At 37.4% G+C, this 22176-nt stretch overlaps 1 protein-coding gene across 1 annotated transcript in view; it reads right to left on the bottom strand.

The window, feature by feature from the left end:
- Positions 1–550: 550 nt before the first annotated feature.
- Positions 551–22176, bottom strand: part of LOC131041411 (kinesin-like protein KIN-5C) — a 37985-nt gene continuing 16359 nt past the window's right edge. The window contains exons 14-24 of the mRNA XM_057974484.2: positions 4002–4177; positions 3725–3886; positions 3523–3630; positions 3238–3396; positions 2985–3068; positions 2479–2684; positions 2275–2376; positions 2033–2142; positions 1789–1940; positions 1433–1660; positions 551–855 (exon numbers count right to left, since the gene is read on the bottom strand). Coding sequence (XP_057830467.2) covers positions 841–855; positions 1433–1660; positions 1789–1940; positions 2033–2142; positions 2275–2376; positions 2479–2684; positions 2985–3068; positions 3238–3396; positions 3523–3630; positions 3725–3886; positions 4002–4177 — 1502 coding nt within the window. The 3' untranslated portion in view covers positions 551–840. The remainder of the gene's footprint in view (positions 856–1432; positions 1661–1788; positions 1941–2032; positions 2143–2274; positions 2377–2478; positions 2685–2984; positions 3069–3237; positions 3397–3522; positions 3631–3724; positions 3887–4001; positions 4178–22176) is intronic.

Raw genomic sequence — 22176 nt, 5'->3', positions numbered from 1 at the left:
TATTAAAAAATTGCATGTTAAAACAAATTTCTAAAACAAATGAAATAAAATAACTATTAAATAAATAAAACTCAAAACATATTTCTCCACATGAATGTATTTAGGATAATCTATACTAGTTAGATGAACTTTCAACACAACCATTGGTGACCATTAAACTACTTGAACTTCCAACACAACCATTATGACCAATAAATTACTTGATCCAATAAAAAAAGCTTTTATTTCCAAACCCATTATGATTTACAAATAGCATAGCTAAAGATATCAAGAATAAATGCACAATCGTATTACAGAAAAAAATGAATCCCTAAAACAAACTTCCTACAGACAATAAAATGCCACTGATTTCACAAGATGGGTATCTTATTAGAGAAGGAACAATAGTCGTGCAAGCTAATTTCATCATGTGGCCGTTACATGGAATATTGTATGGCCTCCATTTTTTTTAGAAATGTAAAATGGACTCATCATGAACTACTCAAAATAATAACATATTAGTGCAAAGTGTCAAAAAAAAGTTTTAAAAAAATTAAAGATTTGACCAAAATTTACTCTAAAAATCACTAGTAGTTGAATAAAAAAATATCATTTGTTATTATTACAATATTGTGTTCCTATAAAAATTATGTGTTATAAAAACAACACATTATTTTATAAAATACAATTTATATTCAACACAAATGGACCAATAGTTGAAAGGTAAAACCTTGTGATAATCTAACAATCCGTGCTACATGTTTCTTCCCGGATACAATATCTAAGACAAATCGCCAAATTTCCAAAGACCATTTCGCATCCATTGTGCCATTAAATTAGGTATTTGATATCTCCACTTCATTACGTTAGATTTATCTGCAAGTCACCAGTACACATAGAATTGTACCCAAGATGGCCAAGTAAGAAGAACTCCTGTGTTATATTTGAAAGCTACAATTGTAGAACATTGTGATTATTTGTCCTCCCAAAAGTATTTCAATCAGAAAATGGGTGGCAAAAGCTAGGAATGTAGAAACATAGATAATAAACAAAAAACAAAAGATTAAAACTATGAGAGGGAAAAAACCCTCCACAGTTTCCTGAGATGCCTGTTGGCTTTAAGAAGAATAATGTTTACCACTGCAGACAGATGTCTTAGAATAAAATACACAACAATATACAGCTCTGTGAAAAAGCTGGATCGACTAAGAGTAAGCTTCTGGTGACAAAACCTACATTACGTATACAGACTACCTTCTTCATGTACATTTTACGGCCATATGCTATTAGCCTCATTCTTGGTATCACTGAAATAACTGACAGGTGATTCAAAATAGAAACCCATCAATGATCCGTATCATCATGCAACATATTAGCACAACTCCAAGGCTTTGACAACAAAACAAAGCTTTTTTAAGAATAAAAAATAGAGAACAGGCAATTAAATATTGACCTGAGTTAAAGGAATGCGTGAATCTCGAGAATTTGGGCTTTCTTGATATGGCTTTTCCATGAGAATCCCATTCTCATGGTATGCCTCAATATTAACATCATATCCATTGTTATCTCTAAACTCTTGGATAAGAACCTCAAACGCTGGTGCACGAAAGTTCTCTATATCATCCCTGCTTGGAATTTCAAAGCTCCCTCTCGTTGGAGTGGTAAAAGTAGATTGATCCTCCTGAAATATATCTTGTGTGAGATTTATACCTTAAAATGAGAGGATGGTGGTTGCAGTTTAAATTTTACAACCATTAAAGTTGAATTCGCAAAATCAAAAAGATGAGAAAGAAGCCATCATTTCCATACCATATATTCACCACGGAAGCAGAGCTCTGCTTGCTTTTCAATTTCTGTGACTCTGTTCTGATGTTCATTTTCAAGCTTTTTGATAACTTGTGACTGAGACTCTATAGTAGAATGTATTTGAGATGCCGCATTGTGCTCATGATCCAACAAACCTGGCATACATTACATAAAATGAATCTTCAAATGCAATACCTAAAACCAATCAAAAGAAACCTTGTGGACATTTCCAAGCAAACAGCAGTACCATCAACATGACACAGGATTCTCTCATTTATTTTCTGTACATCTGCTTCAGCTGAAATCTTTGCATGTTCAATTTCAGCAGCATGATTCTCATTTGCGTCCAGACTATCTCTGTATGCCAAAACAGACACATTACAAAGTGTCCCAAAATAATTGTACACACGGATACAGTCTTCATTGGACGCCAAAAACTTCTAAAATAATGAAACAAATCAGTCTTATTGAAGGAGAGATTAAAACCACCTGACTAGTGAGTCCATTACTATTGCATGATCTCTGCTAATATCTTGCACAGATTTCTGGGTAGCCTTCCAGTGCTGGGAAGCATGGTCAGTCGTGTTGACGCTAAGCAAAAGCCAATGATTCATTTGGTTACATAAATATTTATAATAGCAATAAGTAATCATACTTGTCATTGCAATGCTTAAATAGAACATCTTTTCGTACCATTGCTGAAGTAGAACTTCCATTCGGCAGTGCTTTGCTGCTGAAAGGGCAGAATTATCATTTGCATCATCTGCGGCCTGTTTAGCAAACGTTTCCCATTTCCTTTTTGAATCAAATGTTGTGTTTTGAATACATGCTACACTTAGGTCAAAGGATTCTTTATCCTTTATGGATGTTTCTCTCATACAGGCAAGCCTGGTTTTTACCTGCAACATGATGACAGTTTTTTAAAAAGCTCACATCAGGAGTCAGTAAATCCTAAGCTTCTAAAATTGATGAGCTTAAATGATATGTCATCTGGGCTTTCAGTAGAGACCTGAGTTCAAAATCCCAGGAAACATGCTACAAGTTAATATTTACAAATCCTGGGTGAATTTGAAGGAAGAGATCCTAAAGTTGTGACATCTAAGCAGAAGAATACTCAACAAGAGAAATTACCAATTAAAAAATACTTTAGCTCATCCCAAAGGGAAATTAAATGCAACGTCCCAAGACAAAAGACATACCATGTCTACCTTTCGAACCATCGCCTTGGCAACCAAATTAGATATATCACTTAAAAGTTGTTGTTCCTCTTGCCTTGATTGTTCCTGTTGTGGCATGCAAATCAAATAAACCAGATCCTCAACTTCTGAAGAAAAACGAGAAGAAACTAGGTTGCAATATAAGGGGCATATTGATGTCTGAAGCTCCTACTGCTTTTGTCAAATCAATCATATTAACTCATGGAAAAACAAACAAGCAAAAATGCCAGCTAACCTCATAAGCATTTTGAAATTCAGTAATACTTTTTTCCTGAGCTTCATAACTTTGCTCAATGTATTGTTGGAGCTTTGATGCTTCTCCTGACAAGTTCTCAAAGAAACTCATTGTAGCATCTGATATTGACTTAATTAGCTCAATGCTAATGCGTGCTTTCTGCAACCAGCAAAAGCCTCATGAATTTAACAAGACTAAATATAAGACAGAATATCTAGTTCTGATCAAGTTACAAAACACGCAAAGTGGGCAATTAGTTGCCTTTTGCAACAGTAATGCAACTACCTCACGTGTTTGCTGGGCAAATGCAGCCATTTCCCCTTGCTGTTCTGAAAGAGTAGTTTGAACATCCCCAAGTACTGAATCCGCTTCTTTCACTGCCACAGCAAACGTCTGATACAGAGCTTAAATCAGATCACTATTTTTATCTATCATCATAATAGAAGAAATGAAAAGGACAGGCAAGGGCTCAACAACAAGAATTTACTTCTTCGAGCAAAGCGACATTCATAGAAGCTGAAGATTTTATGTCATCCAAGCTAGCATTAGAGCCTGCCTTATGCAATCGAGCTATATTTTGCAAACTTTCAAGATGGGAGAAATATGATGCTCTGAGATCTACAACTTTTTGTTTCAATTCCTCTGCAGACTGACATCACATGCCAACCCACAGATAAGAATGATATTATTAAAACAGAACACTCTGTAATAAGGCAAATAACTGTGTATAACTGTGCATGCATTATTGGATACTACACTAATACCTTATCTTTGAAGTCCATGCAAGCATGAAATTGTTGCTCTAAAGAATGAAGATGATTGTTTTGTTGTGTCATTGATTCTACAACAGTATTGCATAATTGGCCTAATTGTTTAGCAAGTTCGGTCTGAAAATTGTCGACCAAAGCCCGATTTCCATCACTCACTTTTTCCTTTCTTTCTGCAAGGAAGGCACAGAAGTTACACGTTCATTTACAGTAGTTACAGACATTGAATAGCAATTATAATAAACAAAGATATTCAACTCAGACATACATAAGATCTGCTACTTTCTACTGGACAGTTATTTTTCCAAGATGTTGCTTTTGAAAATTACTTTCTTATTTCAAGCCTTTATCAACACCTCTACAATCAGTGATATCATCTTCTCATATGTTTCTTTTCTTCAATTTAGCTGTTTACTGGTTATAATGTTACATAGCATGTGTAATTAGACCTACAAATCTGACCTTAGTATCCATTACTATAAAAAGCACCTCCTAGTCAAATTTACTAGAGCAAGATAGAATATGAATGAAATGGATAACTTGCATAAGGAACTTTATCTAAAGCAACTTCTATTTGAGAAGGTCAATAAGACCTAACATTTTTTGTCTCTTCTGAACTAAATAGAAGCATCATGTTACAATGTTTTTGAAAGAAATAATACCCGCATGATAACAGCAATGGCAAAAAAACTGAAAATGCTTAAATAGAAGCATCATGTTACAATGTTTCGTTGTTATCATCATAGACATATTTTGGCGCATTTGTGAGTTTGACTTCTGTTTTTCCTCCTTGTCTATTTTCATTGACTTTTAAACGAAATACAATCTACAATTTCTATGCCTCCTACAACATACACTCTATACATTCAAAGGCATATCCCCGCAACAGAAATATGTAACATGAAGACTTAAATCAGCAAATAAGGCCTGTCCACAAGGACAAAGGATAAAAAAAGAGAAATTTAAAAACCATGAAAACTCCAAGCATTCAAACATAAACCTTCTATTGCTCTTTGGACATTATGACTGCTTGTCATCAGACCTCTTTCCCAATCACCTGCTATGCCCCCAAATGAAGTCAACGAAGAAACCCACACTAACAATCTCTACAAACCTCCTATAATTATCATATTTGTGGAGTTACACAGTATCATCCTTGTACATTCCTAAATGTCATTTCGATGTCAGGTACTGTCGGTTAACAGATTTATCACCTAACTCTATATTCCTCCACCCACAAAGGTGACAAATGTAACCACAGTTGAACCAGTCTCAATCATATAGTTCTGACTGATTCTCTGCTTATTTTAAAAGGTGGCGTCTACCTTCATCAAATATTCAATGAATGATATTTTACTCAATATTGCTTTTAACCAAAAAGCAAACTAAAGAAATGCTTTTAACCAGAAAGCTTTGAAAGGCACACCTATAACAAGAATCAAATTTAAACTACTCAATTTTCAAAGGAAATATAGCTCATCACCATGGAAATACTAACTAAACATCCACCATTCCAATACCAAATAATCCACTGATAAAATATTCAACATAAGCAAAATGAATCCATATATATGTGTATTTGGAATCCACTTGTGTCTTTCTATATTGAAATTAACTAAAAAACAGAAAATACTAAAAAATAACAGAAGTCTTTTGTTCTAATGAGAAAATCAAAGTTTGCCCAAAAGATCCTAAACTTAGTCCATGTCCTACTATTTAAAGAACATAAAAGTAACGGTTTCTTGAAGACAACCATTTTAAAATCAAAGTCCTTTGAAATGCCATAACGGCCAATATCAAGTAAGCAATTAAAACTATGAAAGTTAAACGGCCACTCCATCTCCAACATCTTTGACCTCAATCACTTCCACTTCCCATTGGTCTTGTGTTGCCTCTCGTGCCCTGATTCTTTGCCGGTGCTCACGGTATCTAGTGACGGTATCTAGTGACAATTGTGGTGATGTTCTTGCTCCCTGGTGTAGTGGTGATCTGTAGCCTCGTTCTCCATTTTGGAAGCATACTATCTGCTTCAGCAAGAGTTCTATGTATACCATCAATCTCAGCTTCAAATGTTACCGCATACACTTGCAGATTACTTAGCTTCCTGAATGCATTTGAGGTGGCAGTGAGGATCTATGATTTCGTTATGATATACTTCATTGTATTGCCTTGTCATCTCTTTGAGATCTCACACATTCTCCTCGAACCCATCCATGAGGTCTACTTCCAAGGCATTGAAATTTTCCTTTATTTTCACCAGGATCTCAAAGTAATTTTTCAATATTTTATTGATGTCCTTTATGTAATCATCATATATTGTCACTTTCCATTCTAAAGCCTTGATCCAAGTGGGATCAATTTCCTTAGGATTGTCCACCAACTTTTATGCAATTAGCACACCATGGTTCAATGAGAGGAGCTCCATAATCTCTTTAGAAAGCACATATGTGCTACCATGTTCCTTTCTGACCTGTTGAAGCTCAGCCACCAATTCTCTTCTCTTATTGGTTACATAAATGTACAGTCGTCTGAATTTAGTGAGATAGAGAAGACCACCTTGATATAGTTCTTCTATCCATTCATTAGCAGCCTTGGCATATCCAAGATTCTTTTAACCTTTTGGACAGTGTCAAAATCAATTCCTTGAAAATTTGAGCTTGAGGCTTCCTCAGTGACGGGGTTTACAATGGATGCAATAAAACCTTTTAGAGATTGAACTTGAGATTGCAATTCTATATTTTCTTTTTTCTGCTCCTTAGCTCTCTTAATCAATGCATTAACTGAAAAGTTAGCGTGATATACATCTCCTTCCAAAGTAGATGGTCCCATATCCACACGGCTGATTTTGTAATCAGCTTCTATTATTTCATTTTTGTTCACATCTCTCACTGTGTCTGCAATTTCTAGTAGTTAATGTCTAGAAGTAGAATCAAAGATAATCAAGGACATCCTCTTAGCCTTTTTTGGTTTCTAAGAGCCTTGGAGTAATAGAGCGACGTTATCAATCTCACCTATCACAAGGGAAGCACTTTTTCTCTTCTTTTCTACCGCCTTTTTCAACCATGCTAAAGAAGTGGTTTCGGGTTTTGTGTCCTTATTGGTTGCATCCGCACAACTTACCATTTCTGTCGACTGGACATTCACAAGGGCATTTTGAATAGGAGAGGTAGGAATTTCTAAGAGTGGAGGAAAAGAATTATCATCAATTATTTGTTAGTAAATTGCCTCAGAATCAGCGAGCACTAGTTTCTTTTTAGTCTGCAAGGATTCATCATCCTGCTCACAAATTGATTTCAGCTTAGCTCCAACCTCTTCAAGTTTATCGCAATCTCCTCCTGGCCGTGAGCTAAGATTAGGCAGTTTTTTTATTGATTTATTTGTTGACACGTTCATGGCAATAGTAGATGTAGCTACTTGCTCTCTCCTTGATGAAGATTTTTGTTCTTGAGCAGGGCTGACATTTTGTCGCCACTTTCCGTTTAACCAATCTTAAGCCCTAAAAACAAAAGCAGTACGAACCATCAAATCTGAAATTTCATCTCCCGACCAATCAATTTTGAATGAGGGCTTGGTAACAAGGATTTGGTACTTCGGGTCAATAATGACCACGTCTTCTTCTGCATCATCAAGAACATTGAAAGAAATACCAAAAACTTGTATCTATTTCAAGGTTAGCCTCTTTTGTGCACCTCACTGTCTTCTAAACAATCTTCCCAAAAATCTTCAATATCTGGACGATGCATATAATTTTTGGCTTCATACAAATTTTGTTTTACGTATCCCTTGCTATCAAAGTTAACCCTTGCTTGCAAATGCTGGAAATGAAATTCATTTAAGGTTCTTTCAACCCCCTTGGCAGCATTGTTGGTCTTACAAGAAAAGGAGGACGTGGATAAAGGAAATGCATACCCCTTCTTCCCCATATTCAAATATTTGACATTAACTATGACCATTTGCCGACAAACTTCAAAGAAGATGAGGAAATCACTTGGGAATTGTTGTGACTTATTCACACATCGCCCCATTGCAAATGGGGAACCCCACTCTTTGCTTTCTAGGGTTAGCCCTTTTGGTTTTGTTGTTAGTCGTTTTAGTATCTTAGCCTTTGCATTTAAGGGATTGAGTCAAGTGGATCTCCTCAGAGGTCAGATCAATTGAGTGATTAGGGGTTATTTAGATCATTCCTAGGGTGTTTTTTGTGTACTATCCAATCGCACTTCAAGTTGCTAAATCAAACCTTGGTTGAATGCATAATGTCCACCTAGGTCCCATCCCTTACATCAAGGACAGAGCGAATTCGCCTTAAGGAGTCTAGAATGTCATCCTAATCCTTAAATGTCCTGAAATTTGGCTAAGTCTAGAATGTCATCCTGATCCTGAAATTTGACTAAGTCTGGAAAATTGAAGAATCCTCCAAAAACTAGATTTTGCATTATAACTCTTGGAGATCCGAAACCACTCTCAAACATCCTGACAATATATATGGAATATAACTTAAAGTATAAGACTTATGCTTAAATGTTATATTCCATATATGAATCCTGACGGAGAGACTAACATGTTAGATTTCACTCTTGACCCTTCCAAAGGGTCCAGAGCGAATTTCCTTATATCTCTCTTCTTAGTCCTAATTTGCCTCATAAACCTTATCCCTATGGCGTGGTTGAGAGAGTATTGATGTGTGAAACAAAGTGAAGTGATGAAAAGCGAAGGATTTGAGCATTATTGCAAATTTCGCTCCTGACCCTTCCAAAGGGTCCAGAGCGAAATTTTCTAAGCTCCTGACCCTTCCAAAGGGTCCAGAGTGAAATCCTCCAAATGACTTATTTCTTCACTAAGGACATCAGATGGTGGACATACATGGCAAGGAAGGGATTAAAAAAAGACAAGTCTAAAGCAAGCTAAAGTGAAAAAGGATGAGAATTGAGCCAAAAAGAGCAATTTCGCCCCTGACCCTTCCAAAGGGTCCAGAGCGAATTTCTCCATGAAGCATTATATCTTGCTCAAACCTTTGAACTAACTCATTCCCAAGTATATTTTAAGGCAAAACACTTGTTTTTGATGAGGAAGGTTGAAATTGAAGTCAATAATGGAAAATTTGAGCCTAAAACATCAATTTCGCTCATGACCCTTCCAAAGGGTCCAAAGCGAAAATTTTCTAAGCTCCTGACCCTTCCAAAGGGTCTAGAGCGAAAAAATTTCTAAGCTCCTAACCCTTCCAAAGGGTCCAGAGCAAAAATTTTCTAGGCTCCTGACCCTTCCAAAAGGTCCAGAGCGAAATCCTTGGAACAGCTTATTTCCTCACCAAAAGCATTGAGTAGACACCACTTTGAGAGCAAGTTGGCTTGAATATGATAAGATAAAGGGGAATGGGCAGGTCCAAGGCAAATTAGATGTGAATTGAGCCTAGAAATGCAAATTTTGCTCCTGACCCTTCCAAAGGGTCCAAGGCGAAATCCTTAAATGGACTCTCAATTTCACCTAGTGCACCAAGGGAAGCCTTGTTTTGATAGCAAATTGACTTGAGGGTGATAAATTCAAGACAAAGAAAGGATGAATGGATGAAAAAATTGAGCTTAGGAAGAATTTCGCTCCTGACCCTTCCAAAGGGTCCAAAGCGAATTCTCCTAAAAACACATATTTCCTCCTTGTTCAAATCAAAGCTTTTGTTCCTAGGACATGGTTGAGGGGAGATTGATGTATTCTTGCCTTGACAAGTGATTTGAGGCAAAGAGATGATGAAATTTGAGCTAAAATGCAAATTTCGCTCCTGACCCTTCCAAAGGGTCCAGAGCGAAATTCTTAAGAGGTCTAATGTTTCGCCTAGGCCATTGAGCAAAACCCATCTCTAAGCAATTTTGGAGGCACGTGACTTGATCTTGATAAGGTAAGGGTGAGAGATGAAGTTCTATAGGGGAAGATTGAGTAAAATGCAAATTTCACTCCTGACCCTTCCAAAGGGTCCAAAACGAATTTTTCTTAAGGCATGTACCTTACCCAAGGTCCAAAGTGAAATCCTTCTTTTAGGCCATTTTGGGGGTCAAATAAGTGATGTCTTCATGAGAGAGGGATTGAAAGATGAAAATCAATGCAAATTGAAGTGAAAGGAAGGAAGAATTCAACCTAAAGGAAGAAATTCGCTCCTGACCCTTCCAAAGGGTCCAAAGCGAATTTCATTATAGGTCTTGTCCTTGGAAAGGGTCCAAAGCGAATTTCATTATAGGTCCTGTCCCTGGAGAGGGTCCAAAGCGAATTACATTATATTAGAGGTAAGAAATGCTATGTTAGAATGATTTAAGGTAAGAAATGCTATGTTAGAATGAATATATTATGTATACTTAATCATCTTTTGTTTGTTTTGCAGATCAACAAAATCAAGTTGGAGGGAGATCAAGCCAGGACAAGGGTGAGATCTTCAAGTTTCATCATTATCAAGGACACTTCAAATGCGTGAGAGAGGACTCAAAGTGCTTCTAAAGTGTTAAAGACTTCAAGCGTTCAAAGAGTTGCATATCCTCAAGATCTTCATTCTACCACATGGAGGAGCCACGGGATGTCAAAAGAGGGATCTTACAAACACTTCAAGACAAAGAGAGCTACTAGAATAGGTGACTTGACTATGACTTCCTATCACCATAATGCAAAATCAAGGAGGCTTCATCAAACACATGAGAGTCAAGGAGAGGTACATCATTCATCAAGACAGAGGACGATCAACCAAGGTCAATGCAAGGGTACGTTGAAGAAGCAGATAGTTTTAGAAGAATTAATCAAAGTTAGCTTCTCAGCATCACCAAATTAAGTATCAAGAGAGATACGAGCAAGTACCAAGCAAGGTGGCATCTCAGTCATTGTTCCTCCAGTCAAATAAGTCCACATCAACATGTCAAAATTCAAGGTACCTGACTCACCAGTGATGGCACAAACTTCGAGGCACCTCCCTCGGTTTCCTATTGGTTCACAAGCATTTAATGTAATTTTCTCATTGGATAAGGGAAGTTTGTTGTAACAAACCCTAATTAGGGTTTCATCTTGTAATCCTAGCCATTGATTGTAAATCAATCAGAGCCATTGAATTGTAAAGAGCTCTCTACATAAGGCTCTGGCTCTTCATTTGTAAAGGTTAATAGTTGGTTAATAGATAGTCAAGAGTTAGTAGCTAGAATAGTGAATAGAATAGCAATTAGAGTAGATTAGGAAGAGAAGGCAAGGAATTGTTGCCTTGATTGTAAATGAACTCCATTTTCATTGAAGTTATGGTGAAGTGTGTTGTTTCTTTGTAATATGCATGGTCTCTTGTTGAACCTTCACTTTAGATGGTAAATAATTAGATTGAATAAAGGAAGTTATTGAATGCACTCGCGTGGAGTCCGCCTAGTCCAAACCACTAGCCTCTTGTTGATTGTAAGTGCTCAACTGGCATAGAATGAGCTTAATCTCGAGTCGTTACACGTCTATTGTTTATGCATTAACTTGAATGGTGATCAGTATCAGATGGTGTAACGATTTGAACATATTCAAAGCATCCCTTAGAAGATCGCACTGAGCTAGTGTTGAATTGTTCAGTTTGATGGTGAGACCTAGCCCAGTAGGACTCCAACTAGTCATTCATCCATCTTCTTGCATTCTAGGTCTTAGATTAGATTCTCCAAACCTGTATCTTTTGCCATTTCTTTATCTTCCAGCCAATAGATAGGATTCAAGTTCCAGTAGATTAAGTGCTCGAGCATTCGAATGTAAGTCCCCTTGTGATTCCAGCATAATCACATCAGACCAAATTGAGCTTATCCACACGTAGAGACCCTACATATAAGAACCTTGGAGTTGCCTCAATTGACCCTTAGGCGAAATCTTCACCATTCGGGGAAACTTTGTTCAAGAGAGGATACGATACCTTGGTATTTTATTCTGTGTTTGCATGTGCATAAAAAACACATCAACAGGAACCGAGGTAACTTTAGTGGAGTATCTTCAAAACCCCCAATTCTGAAGTAGGTGAATCTATCAAACTGAGTATAAAAACTTCCAAACTTCATTATCAAAGCGGTAGTCTCATGTGAAACCCTAAGTTCAAGGTTTCCTTCTAACCTTTTTACAATCTCCATAAGAAACGCATCATTGACACGAGAATAAACTTTCATCCCAACTTGCTTGGTGAGCTAAGGGAACTTTCTATAAACAGGCATATTTGACACAGGGGAACCTCAAGATTCCAATCCTGCCCATACGACTTCTTGGCTAGCTAAAATGTAAACCAGATACGAATACATATGGAAAGCTACAATTCGCTGAAAAATTTTCAACTACTCATTCAAATGATAGCTGATAATTGCAGCCCAATTAATAGAATTTTTTTCGCTACAGATAACCAAGATGAAACGACACATCTAGAATTCAAAAGACTCTAAGCGAGCATTTCCCACCACACGATGCAACAAAGTGATAATGTCTGAAACTTCCTCCCTAAAATGCAATTGTTTTGAGTTTAGCAAGTAATTGAGACTTACCTCCTTTCTCAAACTTCAACCAAGATTTGGCAATGGAGTTTTTACACCAATCTTCATGGTTCTTGAAAAATGCTTCCCCCACAATCACAGACATCTCTTCAAAAGCCTCCTTTTCTAGAATGCACAATGCACAGGAAATATTCTTAGGAATAATCCTCGTGATCACCGCTTTGTTCTTGGCTCTGATTTCTCGAGTTTCTAGGTTATACCTTTTTGCACATGCAATTACTAAATCGGCACTTGGTATAGTGGAAGGAAAACCTCCTACATGCGCCAAGCCGCTCTATAGAATTTTTTCCTGCAACGGGGCTCTGCTATTCTGCTCAAGATGCTCCAAGAACTTCTCAAAATCAAGATGTTCGATTTCAGTATCCCCTATGCCAGACCAGTGATTTTGAATTCCACTCTGCATGAGCGTGAGCTGTTGAAATGAAGCACTGCGCGAAAAACAATAACTAGAAACAAAATGCAAATTTAGAAGTTTTTCAACACCTAGTCCATGTACTTATCAAGACATGACATGCATTTAATGTTGCATTTAATTTTTATTCCTTGAAAACGGTCTTTTAATTTGCATGTACCTATTAAAAGGCAAATCGAGGTTAGTTCATACATATCACTTTACAAGGCGACGGTACCCAAAAATCAAGGCAGTACTCACAGATCGCATGGTCGGGAGAAATTAAAACTCCAAAACCCATGATCTGGACTTCAAACTTTTCAACAACTTCCACTCGAGCGACCAAGAGAAAATGACTTAGGGGAACAAGTTGGGCGATCGGGAACTTATGAAAACTCATAACTCCGCGACATGGTTAGGAATTACAAGGAACTAGCGACTGGGTTCAAAAACACGTGAAGGCTGCAACTTAAAACTTTTGATTGAAAGAAGTGAATAACAAGACTCACAGAGAAGGAACTCAAAGCCCAAAACCCAAAGGAAATAAGACTAGACAACCGAATGACACTAATTGGGTTTCACTAATAACAGGTACACACAAATTTCTAGACATACGGACAGAGTTCCCACCTAACTACAATTATCCATGTAAAATCTTGAGCTTATCATCAATGAAATATGAAAAAAAGATTAATTATAAGAGGAAAATTCTCACTGCTAGAGACATCCCTCTCTACCACCTTTCAATATGGCTATTGAAAGAACCCTCATCAATCAGTTTGCAAACCTCCTATCAATTAGCATATGTAAGTAGTTACATCACTTTATTAACCTTCCATGTTTCCAAATGATTTCACTTCCAAATCAAGTTGTTATGAAAACATATTTATGGGCTTACAAACTGATTTGCAAACTTCACTGGAATTGTCTGGGAAAATATTCAAATTGCCAAACATAACTCCCTTATCAATCACTTGCTTTTGAGCATTTCCACTTTCTTCCATGCAAGTTCCTTGCTTTTTTTATATTTGTCATTTAAACTCATTGTTTGCTTTTGTCATTTCAAACTTTTTTCTCCTACGCATTTGGAATATTTTCTCCATGCTTTTTCCTTGCTTCTTTCCTTTTCCACCATTTTACTTGCTTTTGCATTTCTTTTTGGTGTTTTCTGGTTAGTTTCCATTGGCATGCATAACAAAAATTTACACCTTTGCTTTCAACAATCTCACAACCTTTTGAAGGCAGGAGCTAGAATGACTTGTAGATTACTGTTGCTCCATCAAGCAGCATACAATTATATGCTTTAACTTTCAAATTTTGAATAAGGTCCCCTCACTCAATCCAATAAGCCCAATAATTAAAACCCTTCAAAACAACATATTATTTTTTTATATTCAAAACCAGACAAACTGATCTAACTTATTTCTCCTCGGAATTATATTTGCTTGTGACACACAAATTGCTAGAGAAAGTTTTCTTTTCCAGATGGAACAAGATATGGACATCTAAATGTTGCCCTCAAATAATATTAGTATTTGGCTGGTTATTTATCGAAAATTTCTGACAGTTCATAATAATAGCAGATAATAGAGAATTTATGTGCCCAATAGATGTCCCAACTATCAAGCCAATCCAGAAAGCATTGAGCATTTCCTTTATTGTTCATTCTTTATACAACTTTACAAAGTTTGACATCATTGTTCGACCAAAGATTTTATTTTAATACTTTACAGGAGACTTTGTAAAAATCTATTTGTATTGACCACTATTCTACAGGAAAGTGTCCCCCAGAAATTAAAAACAAATAATAAAAAAAAAGACCGTTTTCGAGACTTGGGGGAAACGCCACCCCACAGCACCACCACCTCTGCTATCTCCACCGAGGACACTGCCAAGTCGCTTGCCATATGGCATATGCCATCATATACTAATTGAAACCTTTAACTTTGTGAAAACTAGTTTGCCTTTTGATGGGGCACTTACAGAGATGTTATATTGCATTTTTTTTCTTGAAGTTTCAACTCACCTCAATTTGTATCAGCACCATCCCCCACCCCCACCGCCACTCTGCTGCCATCCCCTCATTAGGAAACTCCACGGAATTATGGCATTGACACTAAGATGCCATTTATGGAACATTTAGTATTGCGCAGATGATTTATAGAGCCAACATCCAAAAATGTTGTTCCACTTCAAGTATGTCAAACTGGCAAATTACATCCAAGAAATAGCTACTTTTCATAAATCCCTATGGCTCTATATCCCACCTTATTCCACCTAAAATCCTCCCCTTAAGCAAATTAAAACCAAAGTTGATACTGTGTAAAAAGAATATTGGATTTGTAAACATAGGCAGAACAACTCATAACTCACAAGTAGCCACGACATTTGTTTAATCTCAAGCAACTGGCATTCATGCAAATAACATGGCTGAATTTTGAACCTACTCTTACAAGCTAATTAGTGCCAGCCAGCTCAATAGTTGTAATATCATTGTAGGAGGGAAGCGTCTACTAGTAACCTGTTTCTTCAATAGCTATTCAATAGATTTTGACCGACATGCCCAAGCTCCCCACTGATCCATCCAAAATGAATTTTTTCACTTGTTACAAAATTTCAATCAATCATGGTAATAGTATAATATAAGCAAAGGCGTTTCAACAAGGTGGAGGATTATTTCAAGAACCTCTTCAAATAATCTTAAAGCGTCAATTATATTTTTTATCAAAATGACATTTAGAAATGTACAAGGACAATGTTGTGATGTATTCAAACATTGCCCCATTGCAAATGGGGACCCCCACTTTTTTTCGCTTTCTAGGTTGGTTGTCTTAGCTTAGTTGTTGGTTGTTGTCGAGTCCTTGCTATTAACCTTTTGTTTGTAATTGCTCAAGAGTTGATCAAGTCTCTTTCTTAAGGATGAAGTGAGGTTCAACACTCCGTTTGCCCAGCCAAAACATAATCACTTCGACTTCTCCCAGCACTATCAATGGGTGCCCAAACCCGATCACACCCATTTCCATTCCTCACCATTGCCATCACCATTCCACCTCTCCATCATTCATCCCTCCCATTTTCCTTTACCTTTACCTCCCCTTCCACTTCCTCTACTTCCCTACCTTCACCTACATCTTCACCTACCTAACCCACTTCCCATCCTAGTATACTCATCCACTACCCTTCACCTACATTTGCCCACACCTACATCTTCCACCCTCCTACCTCTACACCCCTTCCATCCTACATCCTAACCTCGCTTCACTACCTTCCATCCCATCCTAGCTTACACTTCCAACTTCCATTTTACCACACCTCCTACTTCCTACCTGTTGACGTGTATTTTGTACACTATCAAACACAGAATAAAATACCCAAGGGTACCTTATCCTCTCTTGAGTAAAGCCTCTGAATGCTGAAGATATCGCGAAAAGGATCAATCAGGGTGACTTCAAGGTTCTTCGTTGTAGGATCTCTACGTGTGGATAAGCTCTCTGTGGTATGATGTGATTTGCTGGAATCACAAAGGGACTTACACTTGATGACTGAACTTCTAATTTGCTTTGAATATTGCTGGAACACAGGATTTTACTACCTTAGATTTGAAAAAAAAGAAAAAAAGATGAGGGCGAGGAAAGGATCTAATCCTAATACTAAGAATGTAGGAGCAATGAATGATCTTAGATGAAATTCTAACTAAGTCTTGTTTTGACATCCCAGGACCATCTCCACAAGGTTAGTGCGATCTTCAAAGGAAAGCTTTATGATGTTCAAATCATCACTGCAGGCATAGACACCATCAGGCTGATGCATATCAATGAAGAAGCGACAATTGAAGTCAAGCTTAAGCTGAGTGATTCCAGTTGACTACACAAGGCAAGTTTGCAATCAACAAACTGCTAGTAGTATGGATATACAAATTTCACCATCAATCAAGCACATTTCTTCCATTCATCTAATCATCTACCATCTAGGATTGAATATTCAACAAGAAACCATGCATATTGCAAGAAACGACACACTTCACCATTACTTCAATGAAAATGGAGTTTGTTTACAATCAATGGCAACAATTTCTTGCCTTGTCCTCCTATTCTACTCTAATTGCTAAACTAATTCACTATTCTAACTACTGACTCTATCTTCTATTCTATTCTCCTTTTTAACTCCTTCCAACTGCTTTCTATTATATTTTACAAATGAAGAGTCAGGGCTTATATAGTGCCCACAATACAATTCGATGACCAAGATCAATTTGAGATCAATGGCCAAGATTCAACAATGAAAACCCTAATTAGGGTTTGTTACAACCATTACATAACATTTAATGCTCGACCAATGAAATAATTGTATTAATTGGACACATGTCTTCTCTAGAAAAATCGACCAATGGATAGCCGGGGTAGGTTCATCGGAGTTTGTGCTATCTCCCATGAGTTAGGTACATTGAATCTGGACATGCTGAGGTAGATCAATCCGACTGGAGGAGTGATGACTGGGATGCCAACTCATCTAACACTTGGTTCATGTCAATTTGATGTTGCTGAGAAGCTAGCTTTAATTAACTCTTCTGGAACTATCTGCTTCTTCAACGAACCCTTTGCTCTGACTTCTTGTGTCCTTGATGTGCAAGATGATGATGTACCTCACCTTGGAATGCTGGATTGGAAGAGGTCGCCCTTATCCTGATGATGCTAGATCGAAGAAGGTCGTCCCTGTCGATGCTAGACTGGAGGAAGTCGCCATTCTCCTTGCTTGATCTTCTTGGAGGAGACCGTCCTTGATCTGGCTTGATTTTCCTTGAGGAGAGCCTTCCGACTTGATACCTACACAACATTTCACAATTAATAATATATCTTGAAGTGTAGAAATTAAACTTAAAAGGAAAATTTAAGATTTTAATTAGGAAACTTCATGATAAATCTTGAGTTATCATTTCCTAATTAACCATGCAATACTTAGACTTTTCTAAAAAATGTCTAAAAATCAAACCTTGAACAAGGGTGTTAAGATGATTTCGCCATACCTCCTCTTGAGTATTAAACTCTAAGAAATGATGTAAAAATAGATGAATTTTGCTAGGCAAAGTGTAGATCAAAGCTCTCCCTTGGATAAAATGCACCTCCTTTAGCTTGGAAAAGAACTCCACCTTCCACTAGCTTCTTCAAGATTTGGAAATTCGCCTTCAAATGTCTTCAAAAAATCTGGAAATTATCCTCCAAACTAGCAAGAAATATGCCTCTCCAATAGCCTTCAAGATGAATTTCGCCCTCCTTAGTCTCCACACTTAATAGAAATTCGCTCCACTCCAGCTAGAGTTCGCACCTTCAATTAGCTCTCCAAATTCGATCTTGAAAGGATGATTGAATGATTTGAATTGTGAAAAAACACCTCCAATATATAGAGCGCTCACCTTCTTTCCATGAGGCCGACCTAGCAAATAAGCCTTAAAATAAAATATAAAAAACACTAAGAAGAAGGCCAACTTGATAAATAAAGACAAAATAATGCCTTGTGCACTCAACTTGTAAATTTTTAATTTATTTAAATTAATTTTAATTCCTCTAAGATGTTTATTTTGATTATTTCAAGGTACAAAATTAATTTATTAAATTGAAATGCCTTTAATTTAATGTGAATTTGATTTAGTCTTCCAAAGGCTTCGAAGTGAGCAAATTTGGTGAATTTTAAGAATATCAACGCTCAAACAATGTCAAAATGAAGGACATCACCAATTTCGCCCTGGACCCTTGGAGAGGGACAGGAGCGATTTTTACTTTTGCTCTTATTCCTTCGTCCTTTTAATTGCCAACTCTCAATGTGGGGTAAGTGATGATCTCTTTCATCCATTCCATACATGTTTAACTTGTTTTTGCAAGGCCAAATAGGTGTTCCAAAGCTTTTCGCCCTGGTTCTTCAGTGAAGGACAGGAGCACCTTTTGCATTTTAGCCTAGGATTATCAAGTTTTGGAGGCAAATCCTTGTTCACCATGTTTTAGAAGACAATTCTCATCTTGCACAACCTTGCCTTAGCGTAACCTTGGAGGGAAGTTATTGGTTTTGTAAAAATCGCCCTGGTCCTTCAATGAGGGACAGGAGCGAAATTACCCTTCTAAGCAAAACTCCATCATTTCATTGTCTTTAATCAAGTCTGGATGCTCTATCACGTTCATTTCGTCCTCCACCATGCCTTTGATATTTTAATTTGACCAAACAAGGTCAGAAATGACTCCAATACGTTTTTTCGCCCTGGACCCTTGGTGAGGGACAGGAGGAATTCGCCTTGGACCTCCTAAGAGGGTCAGGAGCGAAATTCGCTCTGGATCCTCAGTGAAGGACAGGAGCGAAATTAGACTTTTTGAACTCTCTATCAAGATAATTTTTATGGAATATAACATTTAAGTATGAGAGTGGTTTCAGACCTCCAGGAGCTATATTGCACAATCTAGTTTTTTGAGGTTTTTCAGTTTCCAGACTTAGTCAAATTTCAAGATCAGGACATTCCAGACTTAGCCAATTTTCAGGATCAAGACTTTCAGACTTAGCCAAAATTTCAAGATCAGGACTTTCAGACTTAGCCAAAATTTCAGGATCAGGACTTTCAGACTTAGCCAAAATTTCGGGATCAGGACTTTCAAACAAGCAGGACCTACTATCCATGTGATCCCCTTGGCGACACTCAAAATGCAAAGGCTAACGGACAAAACCCTAAAAGACCTAGAAAACAAACCCTAAAAAGCAAAAAAGTAGGGGTCCCCATTTGTAATGGGGCGATGTGTGAAAACATCACAACACTACCTTACCCTTTACCCCCCAGTTCCCCTAAGCTTACCTTCTATCCTACCCCATCTTCTACATTACCCACACCCCTCTCTAACTTACTATCCCTACCCCCACGACATCACCTCACATCCCACTCCCTTTCTACCGCCTTCCTCCCCCTTTCAAACTCTTTACCTTTGGCTCTCCATCCCTCCTACCACGTAACATGCTTGGGCCCCACTTTAAACTCAAAATGGAGAATTAAATAAGTTTTTTAAGAACTCTCCTACTGGGCCCCACAAAATCTGAGATGAAATTTTAAAAGTCTTCACATGCCTTTGCCACATCATTGCTTGGGCCCACCAAAACTTAATTTTGGAAAGAAGGTAAAAAAAATTTAAGGCATATTATTTATTTAATTATTTTAAAAGAAGCATCCACCTAATCATTTATTTTGACCCCTAATATCCCCAGCACATGCCACAATCAAACATAAGGCAAGGTGTGGCTCTAAAGAGATAGAAAGCTGGCCTTGGAAGTAAAAGATATGTCACATGAATAAAACACAAAGATTTAAATTTAAATAAGGTAAAATCAGACATAAAAGGGTTCCTATTAGACATTGAAGCTAGTGTTGCAGGCCTAAGCAAAGGCAAAATCCTGCCTAATCAAAGCAGAAGTAAATGACAATACAAAGATGTAAAATCAGGGCAAGTGTGATGAGGATCAGAGGTCAAATAAGGGAAATCAGATTTGAAATTTATTTCCAGATTTGAGAAAACATTGTTCTCTTTCTAGTATCTTGATCAAAATATGTTTGTTTTCCAGGTTTAAGGGGAGCACGGATGCATGGAGCATGGAACAAAGGAGATCAATCAAGAATTCAAGTTTCACATTCAATACAGGGAGAGTGAAGAACTCAGAATTGCAAATTTTACCAAGGAAGAGTGGTGGATATCCATACAATTCAATCACAGATTCGGCTCAGTTCAGATCTAAGTGAAGATCATGTGTGAATTCATATCATATAGGCTGCATCTATACAATGGGATCAACTTTCAAAGAAGAAAGTGACCTTGATGAGTGTTTGCTTAGTAAGTCTAGTGACAATTGTGGTGATGTTCTTGCTCCCTGGTGTAGTGGTGATTTGTAGCCTCATTCTCCATTTTGGAAGCATATTATCTGCTTCAGCAAGAGTTCTATGTTACAAAGTGTCCAGAACTGTAAAAGGTTTAAGACCTCCAATATTGAGCTTAACCAGAACTGTACTCAAGCATAGGAGATGCTATTCTTGCAATTCATTCATCTTTCCGGATTGTAGTCTGGATTTCTTTTGTAGTCAATGAGGCTCATTTTGTGATGAGCAATGCGCTCTAGGCTATTGGCCTACCTACATGTGCAAGCACCTCTTATTGTAATGACATACTGCAGAAGTATTATCTGATTGTGGGTAGGCTTCCCATCGTGGTTTTTCCCTTTACCAGGTTTTCCATGAACAAATCATGGTGTTCTATGTTATAGATGGTTGGTAATTGTTTTGTGATTTATGTTTGTGCTTAATTGTTATATCTACTATTCTGATAAAAGGTTTTGTGTGCTTAAAGTTTTATAATCTGTTGACAACTAATTCACCCCCCCCCCCCCCTCTTAGTTGTCCATCGATTATCCTAACAATTGGTATCAGAGCATGGTCCTCTCTGCAAAAGCTTAACCACTTGAGGAAGATCCTATGGCAACTAATAGTTCATTTGCACTGTTGTCCCAAGAGACACCCCTAAGCTTGATTCAACAAATTACAAAGTATGGAAGATTCGGATGGAGACTCATTTGAGATGTATTGGGAAAGAGATTTGGGAGATCACTGAGAAAGGCTATACTCCTTATGATCTGGCATCTGGCAATCCTCCTCCGGCAGACTTGGATAAGAACATTGAAAATGAATGTAGAGCTAGAGAAGCCCTTTTGAGTGCACTTCCTAATCAGCAAATAATGGGATTAACTGACCAATCATCTACAAAGGCTATATGGGATAAGTTGGAAACTCTGAATGAAGATGACCCTACTGTTAAAATTGCTAAACTTGATGGTTACCAGGTGAGGTATGAAAACCTAAAGATGGAAGAAGATGAAAGGATTACTGCTTTTATGGAAAGAGTTAATGAAATTGTTATGGGAATTCGGTGTTGTGGTGGATCTCTAAGCGAAGATGAGATTGTTTCTAAAGTATTGAGAGCTATGCCATCGACTTACAAGATGAAGACTACTGCAATTAATGAGATGAGAACAATGTCTAACACCTCTATCAACAAGGATACTTTGGTTGGAAAGTTATCTACTTTTGAGCTTGAAGAATTTCGTCCTTAAGGAGCTACAAAGACTGAATCTGTTTTTCATACATCTGCATCATCAACCGGCAAAAGTGAATAGAAAGCTTTATATGCGAAGGAACTAGAGGAAATGAAGAAAGAAGATGATGAGTTTGAGCAACTTGAAACCCTATTTGCTA

This window comes from Cryptomeria japonica, chromosome 11, assembly GCF_030272615.1.
Source record: "Cryptomeria japonica chromosome 11, Sugi_1.0, whole genome shotgun sequence".
NCBI lineage: Eukaryota > Viridiplantae > Streptophyta > Pinopsida > Cupressales > Cupressaceae > Cryptomeria > Cryptomeria japonica.
The sequence above is the reverse complement of the archived record's forward strand: the minus strand, read 5'-3'. Positions and strand labels throughout refer to the sequence as shown.